Here is a 17,983-nt window from a genome sequence, read left to right on the forward strand (position 1 = left end):
CTTTTCAATTTAAAATTTAGAGTACGATACTCTCGATCCTCATAAATCGATGGACCAATCCCAGCGCTACCAGATCTCGACATTTAAAAATCAAAACGAGAGTCAACACTAAGGTTCGACTCACCAAAACAGCACAACACAACAATCGAGACTATGCCAACACAAAACATGCTAAAACGACCTCGAGTGCTACCCACACGACATAACAGAGATCGAACAACAGACGTCATTTTCCAAAACACACACGCGAGGCATACTAAACAAACAAATAAACAAGTTATGACTCTCACATAACCCCAAACCACCCAAGCATGATTTAACCCGCATATAAACCCAACATATAACAAATATAACACGTGATCATCTAACATGTTATCACGGAAAACGAATATGCAACATCCTATTATCCAAACATCATGTTACTACTAACATGGCAAACAATTCATACTACTATCGATGTATCAAACATCGAAAACGGGCATGTAACAACATATTCGAAAAGAAAATAACAGAGATCAACACGTAGCATGGCTTCAATCAATAGATATGCAACATCACAATTCCATGATCTACGTCCCACTGGCGCATATAGAATACCTAGGTATCATGTCAATCTATCATGTATCAAGCAACCGTGCCAAACATGAAAACATGCTTCGTAAACTGCTACCATATAAATATGTCTCAAATAATTCACCAAACATTTAACATATGAGAAAGCATGTGAATCAATACATCATAACATGTGTACCACTATACATGTAAACCGCTCCAATGAGTACAACTTATTAATCATATGACCAATTCGATAGCTCAAGTATCGATAAAAAAACAGCGCACAGCCAAAAACAACATGTTGGAACAAGTGTATTACTACACGTATCTAACCATATAACACAAAGCATGTAATCAAACAATTCTCAAACATGCTGCCAAACATGATGTATATAACATATTACCAACGACATTCAATGTCGACATTTTAGAGCATGGTCAAACAGTAAAAATACCAAAACAACGAAACATCATGAATCAAATTATTATTTTTTGTAAAATAATCTTTAAAATATTTTAGCCATACGTTAATCTCAAAAATACAAAAACTCTTTTCTTATCTAACTAAGCAACGAAACCACACCCTAGGATATCGTGCCAAAATAAACCATCCGGCTACCGTGTCAACACACGTGCCAAGCCAAAACCACTTTGCATAATTACGAAACATTGTAAAACAAAACACGTAATCATACCATCTACCATAAAACATATAAACAAAACATCACATAAATACGCTTAACCCAAACACCAATCATAACATCTCACGATAGACGGCCCATGCCCTATCGGTTATGGAAGAATCGAGAGAAAACGATTACGTGAAAAGACAAGATTTTGACTCCTAATTACGTAGTAGTTCCTAAAACACGACAACTGACAACACACTTAAGCACAAACTACACAACAATCAGCTCACAATGATCAGGTCTACTGAACTATTGCTCTAATGCCAACTTTGTCACGACCCGATTTCATGACATCGCAACTAGCGCTAGGAACAAAAGTGGTTGCTCCGGAACTCGTAGTAAGACTCGGAAAATGACAAATAACATAAACAAACAAATAATACAACCACATGATTGAAGAAAAACTGAGACCCCCACTCTCATCTCATCGCAAGCATAAACATTTAAAACGTGAGATAGAGAAAGCAAAACCATTTAAATAAAACATTTTACAATAGAGTGCGTAAAAATAAACCGTAAGCAAATACAACAAATAGACTCGATGTCTGACAATTACTACGGTCTACAATTAAAACGACTCAACTTCTTTTGAAAACCGAATCTTCAAAGTGAAAATGGAAGTCCAATAGCTTACTCGATAAAACCTGAAAATGGGAACAACAACGGGATCAGTCAAAACTGAGTGAGTTCTTTAAGTTATATTTAATTATTATTTTCAAAAACTAAAACAGTAGTACATATATCTATCGGCACAGAAATTAATGGAACTCTAAACCTCAACCGTAATATCACATAGTATCATTGAATTCAAGTGATCGTGAAACCCGAGAACTTAATCCATCGAGTACACTCACCGATTAATCTGTTAACCCATAATCCAATTCCATAATCCAAGGAATCAGAAAGGCCGAGAAATTAATTTATCGAGTACATCACCGACTTCACTTAATCCACAAGTTGTGAAGCCCGAGAAATTAATCCACTGAGTACATCACTAGCGAAGTCCGAGAAGTTAATCAATCTAGTACATCGCATAATGAAGCACAAGAAGTTAATCAATCGAGTACATCGCATAATGAAACCCGAGAAGTTAATCAATTAAGCACATCGTTACAACAATTGAATATCCTCAATACACGTATAAATCCACATTCCTAAATCGATTATTAGTGGTGGGCACGCAGTCCTAATGACGCTCATTCGGTAGCACGTTCCATGTTTTCCATACGACTTGTTCGAAAACTATTTTGAATATATTAAAATATTTTACTTAATAAAAGTAAATTTAACAAATAAAACTCATAAAAACCGCGTAATCACGGTACAATCTCCATCACTAGATCGCTCTTCGAGATCTACCTCGACTCCGACTCCCTCGATATAGGCGGGTCTAATACAAATCGATTAAGTTAACAAACGATACGACAACGACCACATCTAACTCTAGAATTCTAACAAACAAAATCATCGAGACAAACCACACACAAGGAAAACACTCGATTACACCAAAACACGCAAAAACACATAAATCAGGAAAACCACGAATTGCCATTATTAAAGGATTTCCTGATCCCAACTATGCTATGACTCAAATCCACCTTTCTAAATAAAGTCACTAAATTCCCAAAACAAGTTTCTAAAACTTTTAAACATTTTACTGGAGCGTCGACATGCTCATTTCGACCGAAACCTCGTTTTCAGGTCTGAAACTGAAGTTCCCGTTAGTACAGTACAAACATCTCAAAAACATAGCTAAATCTTTTGCATTTTCCACCTGTGTCAAACTATTTTATTTCCCTTGCATTCTTACTATTGCTTCCTTGGAGTTTGGAATAGAAGAAAAAATACTTTCACAAGCATCAACAGTAGTTGGTGGACCAGATGGAGGAGCAGCAAGACCAGTTGGCTTCTTGCCTGGGGCCTTCTTTTCTACAAGCAGCCGAGATTTAACTTCCCTGGGCACATAAATTAATGTCAAAAGTCTCTTCCGAGGGCTCCTGTATGGATAATAAAAGCACGAGATAGTATAAATTTACTCATTCAAAATTATCCAATTGCATCTATTACTTTGCTACTCCACCATCACCTACTGTGTGCTTAAGGATATAATTCACGCCGTAAATTATATCCTTAAGCACGGTATTTTCCTAAGGTGCTTGCAGGCTATTAGATGAAGATTAAGTTGGTTCCTTGATCTTGTTCTCATCTGCTTAGAATAGTCACCAGTGAGTTTACATAAAAAGTAAGAGAGGCACATGCTAAAGAAAATGATGCCCTCTTTGAACTATAAGTTTTAAGACCATCATTGTCGGAGTTGTATCATTAAATGTTATTTCCTACAGTTCAAACCCCACAAAGGTACCAGACTCAGAAAGGTAACATTTAATTTGAAGACTTTGTCATTTCAAAAATTATCATTTTTATTATTGCTGTGCAACTTATCAAATTATTACATATTGCAAAGAAAACTCACCTCGTCATCACCGTCATGGAAACAGCGCCTCAGCAGAACAAAAATGTGTGGCCGGAATAGAAACGCAGAATAACATTAAACAAAAGTTGGTAAGATATAATTCACCGCCAGCCATTGAAGTAAATAACACATGCACATACGGAAACACTACCTTCAAAGAATCTACCAGAGCACCAAACTTTTGGTGTAGTGTTGCTATTGTTTATAGAATTAAGTATGTGCATTTAAATTCAAGTAAAATGAGCACCTCAAATTTAATCTGCAATGATAAATTCATCATAAGAATGTATCGATATATTTGAACTAGACATAATGAGTAATTCACTAAGAATAATTGAACCAAACAAAGGGTAAAAGCAACTTGAACATGGTGAGAGGGAGAAGGATAGGTGAGAGATCAGAAAAAGTGAGAAGAAAGTCAAACCATTATATTCTGAATTTTCTGGCATTGGTGTAGTTGCGATTTCCATGTCAACTACCTTCGCCTCATTATACTAATGACGGAAATTGAAGATCTCATTAAAGCAAGGTGCTCTAATGCGAGCCTTCTATGATAATAAGGACATCTGCAACGAAAAAGCATAAAATATTAATATCTTTGAAACAGGCGGATCCTGTAAAATTTGCAAGACAAACAGGCAAGGACCTTACACAGAAGATTGTGTCTCTATAATTTTTTCCTTCACTTCTCCGGTTGATGTGCGCAGATTGCAAATTCAGCTGAAGTAGGCTTTTCATTAATTGGATCAATGGATTATAATTTCCTAGCTCCAGAAACAACAGAAATAACAATCACTTTAGCTTCCAATTCAACATTATGGAGTGCAAGCATCAATAATTCTATCCTATATAATATAACTATTTTATCTAAGGAGATGAAAGGAGTTCCATTAGATATTAAAAAAGGGAAGAGACACTAATAACCTGCAAATATAATTACAAATTTTAAAACTCTACTATGGATTTTAAACTATATTATAATCCAAGACACTCTACTATGTACATTTACGGATGATGTTATCCAGTTCCGTGCCTCTTTTTACTCCAAAAACAACTTCTTGAAGCGTAGTATGAACTCATAATCAAAACTCTGTCTGATTTAAATATTCTAGCCTTAATCTAATTGATTTTCTTTCCCTTAACTGGCTTCTTATAGATACAAAGAGAAAAGTCATTTAATTCTAGCAAGAATGTAAGCCATGAAGCTACAAATCAATTTCTACTCCAAGTCATATTGAAACACGAAAAGCAATGCAATGTAAATCATACTCATCAATTGTCAAAAGAGCTCTAGACTTGATATAAGTAAATTGAGGACTAAAAGATCTGAGAAGGCGACTATTCCCTGACATGCAAAGTTGTGGATGCAAAAGGCGACCTACCATCTATTTGACAAACCAAAAACAAATGTTAATTGATGCGTCATGACAATCCAAGTTGGCTAGAAATGTGAATTATTTATTTAATTCAAAAAAAAAAGGATACACACCTTGGCAAATTTGTAAACTCCATTGGGTCTGCATATGAATTTCAGTTTTCAAATAATATGGGAGGAGCAGTGTGCCCAAAGCAATGAAGATAACATTCTCTCCTGCAATAGTAATTTAAAGCAGAAAAAGCAACATTTTAATACATATAATTGCAAGTCAAAGACAACGTAACCAAAACATATTCATGCTAACACATTCCACATTACTATCTAATTTGAAAGTAAAAGGTTCATTATCAAGCTTACTAAAACATTTATTTAACAAAGAAAAATAACTTATCTCAAGTTACAAATTCTCACAAATAGGCACAGTTTAAATTGAAGAGGTATAGAGTGTCTTATTTAAATTTCACTAGTTGCAGTTAAAGAACCCACTCAAGTACTAACGGCATAACCTATTATAGTAGACATATGAAGTTGAATCTTACTTAAACCAGCAAAATTATAGCACTTACCAAAACTGAAACAAATGTCAAGGGAATTAATGATACAAATCTTAAAATCTTACTTAAACCAGCCAACTCTTTCACGGTTTCATCCACAATTCAGCACACTTGATCAGCTGCATCAGCAGAAAGTTGCACAGCATAAGTAACAAATAAGCCATATTTCAAGGATAACGTACAAAAGAATGAAGTTACATATATTGAAACTTCTAAGTTGAAGTTCAAAACCAAGAACAAAGATTTTAAATTGAAAAGAACTAAGCTTCTGGAAAAACGGAATCAACTCAGAAAAGAACACTACAGAACATATTAATAGCAGTTCAAACGAGCTGAAAATTTGTTGCGAGACGAACAGAAAATGACAGAAACAGTCTAGAAAAATCCTCTGGACTAACTTTAAGATCAGTAACAGTGTAGACACCAGGCTATCAGCAGATTGCACCAGATCCCCAAAATCAAAACCTAAAATAAAATCAAAATCAATCCCTCTTTGCCTGCAACTGCAACAATGCAGCTCTCATTGCCGAAATCAAACCCCACCACGCTCATTTTTCACCAACTTATATCATTAATTGAAAGTAAACCAAATAACAATAAATACTGAATCTCAAACCCTAAATGCAGATGCCAATAGTAATCCACCAAAAACAGACTTAAACCTAATAATAATCACTTAACCTAAAATAATAATCAAATCGATAGAAAATAAAAACACAAACACCTCAGATCAATCAAAATGAATATAATAAGAAACAAACAACTTCAGCTTACATGATAATCCTCAACAAATTGTCGCAGTTGCTAGGCAAAGAGGGATTGCACCGGATCCCCAAAATCAAAACCTAAAATGACAACTCCAATTAAACTAAACTAAAAAACTTCATAAGGGCAATTTGAAAGGAACGATTATATCAAAAAAGATTAATCGATCTATTACCAAAGATGGCAAGATACTAAAGATAAAACCATGGCCACCATATCCAGATTTCTCACCAAGAGCATGTCTCTCAGGATCAATAGCGAAAACAAAGTTGGTAGAAAATGAAAGTCGAAAGAGATTGAGAACTGTCGGATGATGACTTGTTGAACTTGAATGGGAGAGGAAAGAAAGCGCGACCAACTTGGCAATATGAGATGTTTGATAACTCTAATAAGACATTAGGGCAGACAATTGCAAGAAAGCGCGACCAACTTGGCAATATGAGATGTTTTTTCCATTGAATCCATGGTATATGAAGTAACTTTGATCTTGAGCAGAGCTCGGGTGTTTCTGGAAAACAGAACGAATGAGTAGAATATGCAGCAATTTTAACATGGAAAGCATTTGAAGATAAAAGCCAATGACTTTCTAAGTTACAGTATCCTCTTCTCTGAGGTTTTCCAATTGTGCTCAGATTCTTAGCCTGAAATGATATAATATGAATAAGCAAATACTTTTCAAAGCTGTTGCAATGTGACAAGCACTAAAACTCTAGTAGTATTAGTTTTTACTAAAACCAAGCTGACAATAATTCATTTTATCCTTAACTGAGGTCAGAAAACTATAAAGGAACAATAAAATGACCATTTGAACACAACTTATAGTTTTTAAAGGGAAAAAGTTAATTTATTACCAGAACAAAGTTGCTATCTCAGAAAATGAGCACACAAGTGGTAAGCACTATCATCAAATTTCATGATATCCAGGCTTGTAAGTAAAATTGCTTTAGTTTTGACATGGTCGATCAATTACTTCTTCTACCAGTTGACGTTGCATTTAGAAAAGATCAGATACCTAACTCTGCGCAAGCATAGTCAAGTAATAGCAGTTCTATTTAAAATGATGTGAATGCTTTTGACTTTGGGAATTAATTTACTCATTTTATTTAATGAAAATGATTTAATTCATTATATAGTATAAAATCAAGCAAGCAATTTTCTTGAATCTGGCTGTTAGATTGGGTCAAAATTAAATTATGTTGCTCTCATTTCCTTGCTTTAGTGAGAAATATAGTCACTCCTGCCCACCCGTGTTATTACAATAAACAAGTAAATTGTTTTGTACATATTTTGGCCAAATAATTCTCAAAAGGTTTAAGGTACCCAAACTCAAACATGTTCCAAAGATTCCAAATAATTCCCACAAATCATGGCACCATTACTTCAGTAGGCATATCCTAGGTAGCACGGACACGGACACGGACACGGGACACTAGGATTGGACACGGTAAAATGGTGTTACTTTAAGATTTTCTGTGTAAAAGATGAAGTTTCGTGTCTGAAACGTTTCCAAAACGGAACACGTTGATTGAATAAAGTGTCCGTGCTATCTAAGGCATATCATAAGCAACACAAAGGAATATGTTATATGTAACAATTTTGATATTAAACTACTGCAGAAAAAAGAAGCTGTAGAATAAATTTGGTATAACAGAAATAATTATTTCACTATAATGCTCACTTACTTGGAGATGTTGCATATTTAACAACTCTTTGATAAATTTTGTTCCAAATGGTTGTCAATGCAAATTCCATAGATTTTTATAATCAATCATAGATCGGTCTTCATTCTTCAGCTATTCATGATGGCTCAGTCATAAATAGCAAAACAGAGCAACTAGCAGCCAAAATATAGTAATAGAAGTATAACTATTTGAAAATTAACAACAAAGTTGTAATTGGCTAAAAATGGAATTAAATAGAAGTAAACAAGACATAGTTTATCCTAAATAAGGTAGGAGAAGCCAAGACTACAATGACTCAAGATAAGACTGAAAAAGCATAGACCTAAGCAGATAGCAATTTAAGGAATTGGAGATATAAGAGTTGGCCACAATTGAAGTCCCATCATATAAACAGTATTACAGAGGTAATCATTTGAAGACTCATATGCCAATTTCAAGGTTTTGGTTCTCAAATTGCAAGAAACAACATGCTGTCTTCGAACACCACCACCCAAATATAAAATACTGTGATCATATGGATGGATAGCAATCACTCGGTAGAGTCGCAAATCTTTCATCCAACTAGGGCCATGGCGGATGAACTCTTCTAACTCAAATTGGCCCTCGAATACCCACTCGGGCTGCTCGTTGTTGTTCAAGTAATTCAGTTTCCACATTTTCAGAGTGCTATCATTATCATAACGCAATTGACACATATAGAGAACCTCTGAGGATAAAGCAAGTAACATTGCTACATCTCTAAAGAAATTATGAGGAGGAGCAATAATGAACGAGAAGCTGTTTTTACTCACATCATAAACAACAATCTGCTTTCCAAACACAGAAACCCAATGCAGCAACCCGCGATAGTAGACGGCCGGAGTTCCAGAGCACCACATAAGGGGTTTTGGAGATGCGGCAATCAAACGTGCCCATTTTCCGGTGTCGGAAGAAAATACATCAACCTGAAACTCAAAAAGTTCTCTCTTACCTGTAACAGGAAGAAGAACTCGAACCACCGTGAATTTTGTGTTGTACGACGAGAAACCAAACACAGCCGAACCAAGAAATGCATCGGAGATATCATCCAACACGGTACGAGGAGGTGGTGGAGGGAGAGCAATGGAATGCTTGGTGATGGGATTGCAGACATAAAACACCGGTTGGTCTTGAATTTGCAGATCCTCCGTGCACAAGAACAGATCGTTGCTTGCACCCGCAATAAAATGAGTTGTTTTTTCTGGTAGTGAATTGAAGAAGGGTAAGAAATCAAAAGAAATTTGATGTTTATACTCGGAAGGATTGAAGAACAGATGAGGAAAAAAGTATTCGACGGAGAAATTCCCTAATTCTTGAATTTTTTTCTCATGATCGGAACGGTGGTGGCGGTCAAATCGATTAAGGAAATACTTTGATGAAATTAGGTCTCGCCATTTCTTACATACAGACTTACACTGGAAGGCGGATTTGCAAGGAACTCTATGCAGAATCTCCACCAACAAATCATCCCGCAGTACTCTGTTCATAGACGCACTTATTTCCTTCCTTTCACCTTCGCCGCCGCAGCCGCCCATTCAAGACACAGAGATTGACACCGGGAAAACAAATTGTTTATTTTCGGATTGCAGTCCAACCGTAGTGAGCAAATGACTAATTCACCCCTCAACTTAGTACGAAATATTAAAATGATATTCCAAAAAACAAAATTTGCTTGTTTTATCAAAAATTATTTTAGGATGTTTGGTTCAACTTTTCGGTGGAGTTTTTAACTTTTATTTTTTAAAAAACTCCACCAAAATATTTGGCGAGAATTTGTTAAGAATTTTTTGGAGCTTTTTGAATTTCCAACAACTGATGTTTGAAAAGCTTTATTTTGGAGTTTTTTGCCAACAACTGATAGCTGTTTCAATATTTTTAATTATTTTGACAAAATTACCCCTACTAAAATATATCGTTTTTTAATATATAAAATTATTTAATATTTTTAAATACTCTAATCATTCATAAATTATATAAAATTATTTTATTTATATTAAAACAACTACAATTTAATAATTTTTAAAAAATTTATTATAAATTTATTAAAAGAATATCTAAATAAGTTTAAACTAAATATTGCTTCTTATAAAAAAATAATTATTAATATTTTTATTAAATAATATATAATATAATATATTCATAATTTAATAAATAAAAGTAAAAGTATGTCTTTTACGGTTATTTTATATATAAACAGCTACAGTTAATTAAATTTCACCAAATATTTATGGTCTAACAACTAACAGCCACCAGATAGAAGAAACAGTTGAACCAAACAGGTCCCTAAAAATTCTATTTTGAAGTCACACAAATGTTTTTCTCATTTTTGTGTGATATTTGATTTCGTTATTAAGAGTTTTAATATTTTTTAAGATAATGAATCAATATTTAAAATTATGAATCAATAATAATTTTAGTTATTTTGACATGATTTTATATCACTATTTTGGCCTAAGAAGTACGGATGCTTCAACATAGTTGTGTTTTCTGTTTAGAACCCGAAAACTCATTCGAGATATAATCAATTATCCGTAAAGTTTATTATTCAAATTACTTATAAGATATTTTATATTTAAATATTTGTAGAATTATATAATATTTATAAAATACTTAAAAATCAATTTTTCATAAGTCATAAGTCCTAAACCGCTCTTACGTGATTAAACCCTAAGCAAATAATTAACTAGGTCTATTTAATTAAATAACTCTCGTTCAATTAATTAATCACATAACATAAATTAAAAGATCACTTTAATCTAAGCAGTAATTCCAATAAGCACAACAAATTCTAATCACTAATCCAGACCCTAATCACCTAATCAACAACATGACAATCGTACACAACCTCTAAATTAGGAGATTTAGCTACTCACGTCAAAACAATTAATAACAAAACAAGAATAATAAAAAGCATAGGACATAAGTAAGAAATAAATACCACAATAATTATATCTGTTTAAATATTAGTTGGATATCTCCATTTAATATCAATTGGTTTTAAGAGGAATTTACATGGTGTCAGAGCCTTATCCATTCACAAAATTTGAGTTTGTCCCGGCCCACGCAAAGCGTGAGGAGGGATTTGTTGCCCGGCCTAGTCATGCTACGCGTAAGGGGGAGTATTGAAGTGGGAAATCCCACATTGATTGTGTGTGTGAATGAACATGTGTTTAAATATTAGTTGGGCACCTCTAGTTAACACCAATTGATTTTACGATGGAATGTAACATGGTAACATAGTCTTTTCCATTCACACAATTTGAGTTTGGTATGTCCCACATAAGATGCATGAGGAGGGATTTTGTTTCTCGGTCCGGACACACTATGCGTGGGAGGGAATGTTGAAGTAGGAGTATTCCACATTAGTTGTGTGTGTGAATGAATATGTGTTTAAATATTAATTAGTTGGGTCTCTCCACTTAAAAACTATTAGTTTTAAAATAGAATCTGACATGATATCAGAGTTTTATCCATTTACACAATTTGAATTTAACTCGGCCCACGTGAGATGTGTGAGGGGTGATTGGTTGCTCAGCTCGGACACGTTATGCGTAAAGGGGAGTGTTAAAGTTCCACATTAGTTGTCTTTTTGAATGGACATATGTTTAAATATTAGTTGGAAAGATTCAGTTAATATCAACTGGTTTTAAAATGGAATCTAACAAGGGTTTGGGTATGGTCAATATAATTCGTCAAACTTGCAAATTGACTCATAAACTTTTAAGATATTACAATTAGTCCAATTTCTTAAATTTAGATCACAATTTCTTTAGATTTTATAGGGTATTTGCGGCTAATTACGTTTTAAACCTCCAAATTTGCAACTGCGCGCCGATCTAACCCGCTTGAATTTAGACATGCGGATCGCTAGCTCGTCATCCAGACGAGCTTCTCTAAAAAATTATCATAGAACGCTTCAGTCGCTTATCACTTTTTACATGTCCGAAAAATATTATTATCTATTGACAGAAAAAATAATTTCATTGCCACCCAATAATAGGTTTGCCCATTGTTTCCATAAAAGGGCAACCAAAATAAACAAAATTACATAAAGTGATTTACAACTAAAGCAGAGCTACATTTTCATCAAAAAAAAAAAAGCAGAGCTACATTAACATGTGAGAGCAATAATGTAAAACGAAAATTGGACAATTTGATCCAACGAAACAACTATATTCACAAAAAGGTATACAAAACATATGTTCAGGTAATCAAATTGTAAGATTAATTATGGGAAAAGCCATTTTACAATAGTGAAATGACTTCTATAGTAATAGATTCCCTTCACATCCATAAACAATGTGGGTAAAATTGACCACTCTATCATTATTTTAACCATAGAGCACTAAGTTACAAATAAAGGGCACAAAATCAATATTTGTGCTAATTTATATTACACGTGGAAGAATACAATTTGCTAAAGAGGATTGAAAAACCGTTGCTCATAACTAACTTCCTGCAGCGAATCTTGATACGATCTTAAATATTACAAAACTCAACGTAAATTTCAGTTTACTCCAAAAGAAAAATCAAGAAACCACAGCAAACTCTCTCATTTTTCTTTCTGTTCTTAAAAAAGAGGAAAATAAAATGGATAATGATAGCAAGCAATTAACTTCTCAGGAGAGACTCGAAGTAGGGAAATCGTCAGCAACGGAAACTCGGTCTGATGATAAAGTAAAGTGAATCTTTAAACTTTCTGTTTGGCTTATCGGAAAAGAAAATGTAGTTTAAATTTTATCATGCTTTTGGTTAATTATTTGATGCTTATGTTGGCATATATAGGTTATTTTTTAGTTAAGAAACGTTGCCTTTAATTGATCATTTTCTTGTTTTGATTCACTAGAAAATCTAAGAAAATAGAATTATTTCACTAAAATTGATGCAGAATCTCAGTGGGTTGAGAATTGTTTGCATGCGAAACAATCTTGACGTGTTTTAATGTATTGTATCTTGAAAGATAAAGCCGCATGCATGTAGATTAATTCTGTTTGGTTCGCAAGAAAATAACGATAAAGATTAACGTAATATATTTTCTTTTATCATCAAAATAATCAAGAATTCAGTTATGTATTTGATGAATAAACAGTTTCAAGATTCAGGGTTATTCTTTTGTTTGATGTTTATAATTTGTTGAGTAATTAGTTCTTAATTTTCAGAACTCAACTACAGGGGAAGATGTTGATAAGAATAGTTGTGTGAAAGCGGATCACGGAGCTGACATTCTTGCCGGCGCCGGTGAGGAAAATGACCATACGGGAGAGTTGAATGAAGTACAGGATGAAAACGGCGGTGCCGGTGATAACGGTGACGGTAACGGTGGTGCAAGTAATAATTTGGGTGACGGTGGTGCTGGTGATAACGGTAACAGCGAAGGTGATGTTAACGGTAACGGCGAAGGTGATGCTGATCATAATTTGGGCAACGGTGGTGATGGTGATAACGGTAACGATGGTGATGGTGATAATTTTGGTAACGGTGGTGATGATGGTAACGGGAACGGGAACGAAAATGGCGACGGTGGTGATGAACGTTTGGCTGTACAAATAATAAATTTATGCGTAGCGGTTGTGCTAACGGTAACGCTACTGGTAACGGCGGTGCTGTTAATAGCTTGGCTGGACGGGCACAATCCGTATAAATATGATTTATAGTTGACCCGTGAGGCAGTCATCAGTTTAGTTTAGGCTTATGGCAGGTTGCTAATTGTGGTGACTCTTTAGCACAATTAGCAACCTGAGGCCCAATTCAAAAATCAGAACATCTTCATCCAATAAGCAAATAAAATATGCGTTACTGTCACTGTATAATATAACTTTTCCCGTTTTTGCAATTTAAGCACAAAATACAAAACGTCTCATTTAATAGGACAATCTTTTATTATATGACATATATAATATAAATGTCTAAAATGACGTCGTTTTAATCATCCACACGGTTAAAACGACGTCATTAAAAAAAGGGTTAATTGCAAATTTATACACGAACTTTACCCTAATTTGCAATTACAACATAAACTTTGAAACTTGGCAATGTTAGTAACCAACTTTACACTTTTGGCAAATCGATACACCAAACACGAAAAACACTAACGTGGACATTGTAATATACCGCCATGTGTCATTGCGTGATTGGTCGATGTACCAATTTGCCAAAAAATGAAAGTTGGTTACTGACATTGCCAAATTTTAAAGTTTATGTCGTAATTGCAAATTAGGGTAAAGTTCGTGTATGACTTTGCAATTAACCCTTAAAAAAACATAAAATACATATCGGGCTATAAAAGTTTGAAAATGTTGTGCTAAAAGATGAGACAAATTGTAATTTGTGCTTAAAATAAAAGCTAAACACAAAAAATTGTATTATATGGTAACAATTACCCATAAATTATTCAGAATGTTTGATATTTAATGATAAAAATCTAATAAATATTATTTTATCAATTTACTTATGAATAATGTGGTACAATTATTATGCTGAATAATCACTTTTGATTCAATAAAAGATATACCAAGGACCAATTTACGGCTAAATTCTTTCTTTTATGTATTTAAAATGCAATGTTTTTGAAATATTGTTCTATAATTACATACTAAAAAATTTGAACTTTTAATAATTCAGAGTTCCAAACTTTTATTACTTATTGCAATTTAAATAAAACTTTTAATTTTTATAATAATAATAATCAAATTGCATCTTTTTATTGCAATAATAGTTAAATTGGTGGTCAAACTTGCAATAAAAAGTACAAGTTTGGCTATTATTATAATAATAAAAAATTTGATTATTATTTTAAAATTAAAAAATTTAGTTGAAATTGTAATAAGTCGTAAAAGTTTAGATCTCACCATTAAGCCTTCAGAAATCTGATAGCATTTGAACCGGCTTATATACTTCTCCATTCAGTTAAAATATTATGACTTTGATCATACTTTGATAGCCTAACAAATTTAAAAAAAGAAATAAAATTATGAGCATGATATGAAGCCTCGATGAGATTCTTGATCTGAGTGAGTTATAGAAAATACATCTATAGCCATATTTGGACAATCTACATAGATGATAGATTTGAATTTGGTTTTTTTCTTTTGTCTTTTTCTAAATTAAATTAGGGGTATTTTGAGTGTTTTAGATTTTTAAGGTATATTTCTGACGTGTAAGATGATATGACAGTGTCGGATTTTTTTTTTTAAAATGACAATTAACTGAAAAAATGGCGCCAGGGGTATTTTGGTCAAATTTGAAGTAAAAGGGGTTTTGTGAGCGCCGCCACAAAGATCAGGGGGTTTAGTGCCCGTTTTTAAATATCAGGGGGTCAAATTTGATTATTAGCCAAAATGGTGTCAGTGTTTTTAATTACAAAATTTTGAAAGTTCATGTACTTTTTTGCTAAAATAAAAAAATTATATTAATAACCAAAAACACGCGAAAATTTGTGATTTTTCGTGCATTTAAGCCAAAATTAAATTTAACTTTCGTCATTTGACTTGTTTTTTAACATAATATATATATATATATATCTTTATAAAATTTAATATTGTTTTTGTTTTTGTAGTTTTAGAGTTTAAAAAGTAAGAGAAGTAACAAAAAACTTAAAAGAATATAAACTAACCAAAGTACAAATTGAATTTTATGAAACAATGTTCAACTAAAAGAATAGTACTATATGTTACGCTGGACAACAATTCTCATACTTCATGAAATATATGAATGACTCGGTTAACAATGGAAAATTTGTTGCATAATCTAAAGACACTAATCTTAGTTTGCTCCCTAATTCAAGGACTTCAATTGTACGGTAAAATGAGATTATATAGGAGCATAGAGATCAAAATTGACATGAATAAATTATAACTATAGTTAGTTTCAAAAAAAATAAAAAATTATAACTATAGTTAATTTATGGAGATGGAGTGAATTGTTTGCTGTGTAATAGCAAATTTATTCACTTCCTGATAAATTTTAAAAACATATAATACTATTTATAGTACATGGTATTCTTAAGTATATACTCCCTCCGTCTCAAAACAATAGTCAACTTTCTCTTTTTCACACAGTTTAAGAAACACAATTAATGTTCTAATTTTCACAAATTTATTTTCGTTTTTCCTATCATACCCTTATTAAATGTTATGACTATAGGCTAATAACAATAAATGATACACTTTAAATAAGGATAACATGGAAAATAAGCATTTTAAATTGTGATTTATAAGGAAAATGGACTATTGTTTTGGGACAAAAAAAATAAGGAAAGTGCACTATTGTTTTGGGACGGAGGGAGTAGAATAAAGGATCGTTTCTTTTTCTTTTTTGTCAAAAAAATAAAGGATCATTTCACCCTCTTAATTTCGCACGAAATATCAAAAAAAATATTTAATAAGGGTTTAGGTCAAACAGACACAACTATATCAAAATGCATCGCCCCTCATCCTCGCCTACTTTCAACCCGCTTTTGAAACACACTCTTCATAAGAGAATTAATAAAAAAATTCAATAGTCCTTAAATTTTTTCCAATCTTCTAAATTAATACTTCAAGATTTTCAAAAAACAAATAATTTTATAACTTATACGAATTTTATTATATTTTTATATTCTCCACCCACTGAATACCGCCGACCCGCCACTGGAAAAAATATTTCGGCCACCGAATCTCCGACAGATCTGTTATTTTGAAGAACATATCAACAGTTCATTTGTTCTTCACGAGGAATATATGATATTTGTTCTTTGTGAAGAACAGATCTGCCGGAAAAAAATTCTGGCAGAAAATGATGGCGGCCATAAATTGTTTTGGCAGAGGATCTGATGTGTGCGGTGGTCGTCGGTCAAATTTGAGTGGTTTCCGAGGGATAAATTGATCGGGTTTACATAATTTAGGTATCCCCATTTTTATTTGGATGTTTTTGATATGAAAACGCAAGTTGTGGGTTAGTTTGACCCAAAAGCTTTCAAGATGATTTTTTTATATTTCGTGCCAAGTTGATGGGATGAATTGATCCTTTATTCTAAGTATATATGTCATTATCTTTCATAACAATGATAATTTTGTCAAGTTAAAAAATGTTAAGTCGATATTATTTTTTTATACTTTATCTTGACATCAGGAATCAACATTAAAAATGTTAATATGATGAGTTGAATTTCTTTAAACAATTTAAAACTTTATTAGTAAAATAAAGGAAAAAGGGATAAATATGCCCCTAAAGTCTAAAAGGGACAAATAAGCCTTCTATTAAACGGTATAATTAATAGTGTGTGCACGGTGTGTAAATTTTACTAACATAGGAAACGTGAAATCCTAGATGGCATTCCTAAAGCCAAATCAATCAAATAATTTATGGCGTGAAAATAAATTAAAATCGTATAAATTAGAATTTTTGATTGGTTTAAATTTGAGATTTCAAAATTTTTAATTTTAAAATCATTTTTTCATTATAAAGAAAGCTGAAAAGATGTAATGCGCAATTTTAATAATGCCATATAAGATTTATGTTTGCCATGTCAGCAAAATTTACACACCATGCACACACTGTTAATGCGTCATTTAGTAGAAGAATTTATTTTTTTTCTATTTAAATACGTCAGAGGCTTATTTGTTTTTAAAAACATTATGAGTTTATTTATTCTTTTCTAAATTTTAGGGTCATATTTACTCTTGCCCCAAATGTTATGGGCATATTTCCCCACTTTCCTTAAAATAAATAAATTTCAGAGTCTAAATACCTAATTATTTTCTAATATGAATTATCAATTTATACGTTGACAAAATACTACTTTTTATATAAATTTTAAAAATTATCATATAAAACTAACGAATTATATATTAAATAGTATTTTGCTAGATCGTGCGTTTATTTTTTTTATA

At 32.7% G+C, this 17,983-nt stretch overlaps 2 protein-coding genes across 16 annotated transcripts; one reads left to right on the forward strand and one right to left on the reverse strand.

Annotated features, from left to right (window-relative positions):
* Nucleotides 1–2,543: 2,543 nt before the first annotated feature.
* LOC126653410 (putative F-box/kelch-repeat protein At1g15680) lies at nt 2,544–9,726 on the reverse strand. 15 transcript variants are annotated; one of them, XR_007632229.2, is made up of 10 exons: nt 6,590–8,090; nt 6,424–6,494; nt 5,715–5,768; nt 5,207–5,308; nt 4,987–5,102; nt 4,369–4,481; nt 4,142–4,283; nt 3,718–3,976; nt 3,281–3,450; nt 2,544–3,199 (listed from the first exon to the last, which is right to left on the reverse strand). XR_007632229.2 is itself a non-coding variant. In XM_050347303.2 (2 exons), the coding sequence occupies exons 1-2, from the start codon at nt 9,647–9,649 to the stop codon at nt 5,733–5,735; spliced, it is 798 nt and encodes a 265-aa protein (XP_050203260.1). In that variant the 5' UTR covers nt 9,650–9,726; the 3' UTR covers nt 5,317–5,732. The 15 variants fall into 15 exon arrangements, 2 of the variants coding, with proteins under 2 accessions (XP_050203260.1, XP_050203259.1); XR_007632230.2 differs by having other exon boundaries at nt 2,665–3,199; nt 3,312–3,450; XR_007632227.2 differs by lacking the exon at nt 3,281–3,450 and having other exon boundaries at nt 2,544–3,241; nt 4,364–4,481.
* Nucleotides 9,727–12,528: 2,802 nt separating this feature from the next.
* On the forward strand, nt 12,529–13,900 carry LOC126653871 (uncharacterized). Its single transcript, XM_050347862.2, has 2 exons — nt 12,529–12,791; nt 13,274–13,900. The coding sequence occupies exons 1-2, from the start codon at nt 12,705–12,707 to the stop codon at nt 13,766–13,768; spliced, it is 582 nt and encodes a 193-aa protein (XP_050203819.1). The 5' UTR covers nt 12,529–12,704; the 3' UTR covers nt 13,769–13,900.
* The last annotated feature ends 4,083 nt before the right edge of the window (nt 13,901–17,983 follow it).

The sequence above is a fragment of the Mercurialis annua genome, linkage group LG6 (genome assembly GCF_937616625.2).
Source record: "Mercurialis annua linkage group LG6, ddMerAnnu1.2, whole genome shotgun sequence".
In the NCBI taxonomy this organism is placed as follows: domain Eukaryota; kingdom Viridiplantae; phylum Streptophyta; class Magnoliopsida; order Malpighiales; family Euphorbiaceae; genus Mercurialis; species Mercurialis annua.

What these genes read in the sequence shown, in the direction of transcription:
- LOC126653871 (XM_050347862.2), top strand. Translation starts at nt 12,705, where the DNA reads ATGGATAATGATAGCAAGCAATTAACTTCTCAGGAGAGACTCGAAGTA. An exon ending in AAACTCGGTCTGATGATAAA is followed by an intron (nt 12,792 to 13,273) that starts GTAAAGTGAATC and finishes CTTAATTTTCAG; the next exon opens with AACTCAACTACAGGGGAAGA.
- LOC126653410 (XM_050347302.2), bottom strand. Translation starts at nt 9,649, where the DNA reads ATGGGCGGCTGCGGCGGCGAAGGTGAAAGGAAGGAAATAAGTGCGTCT.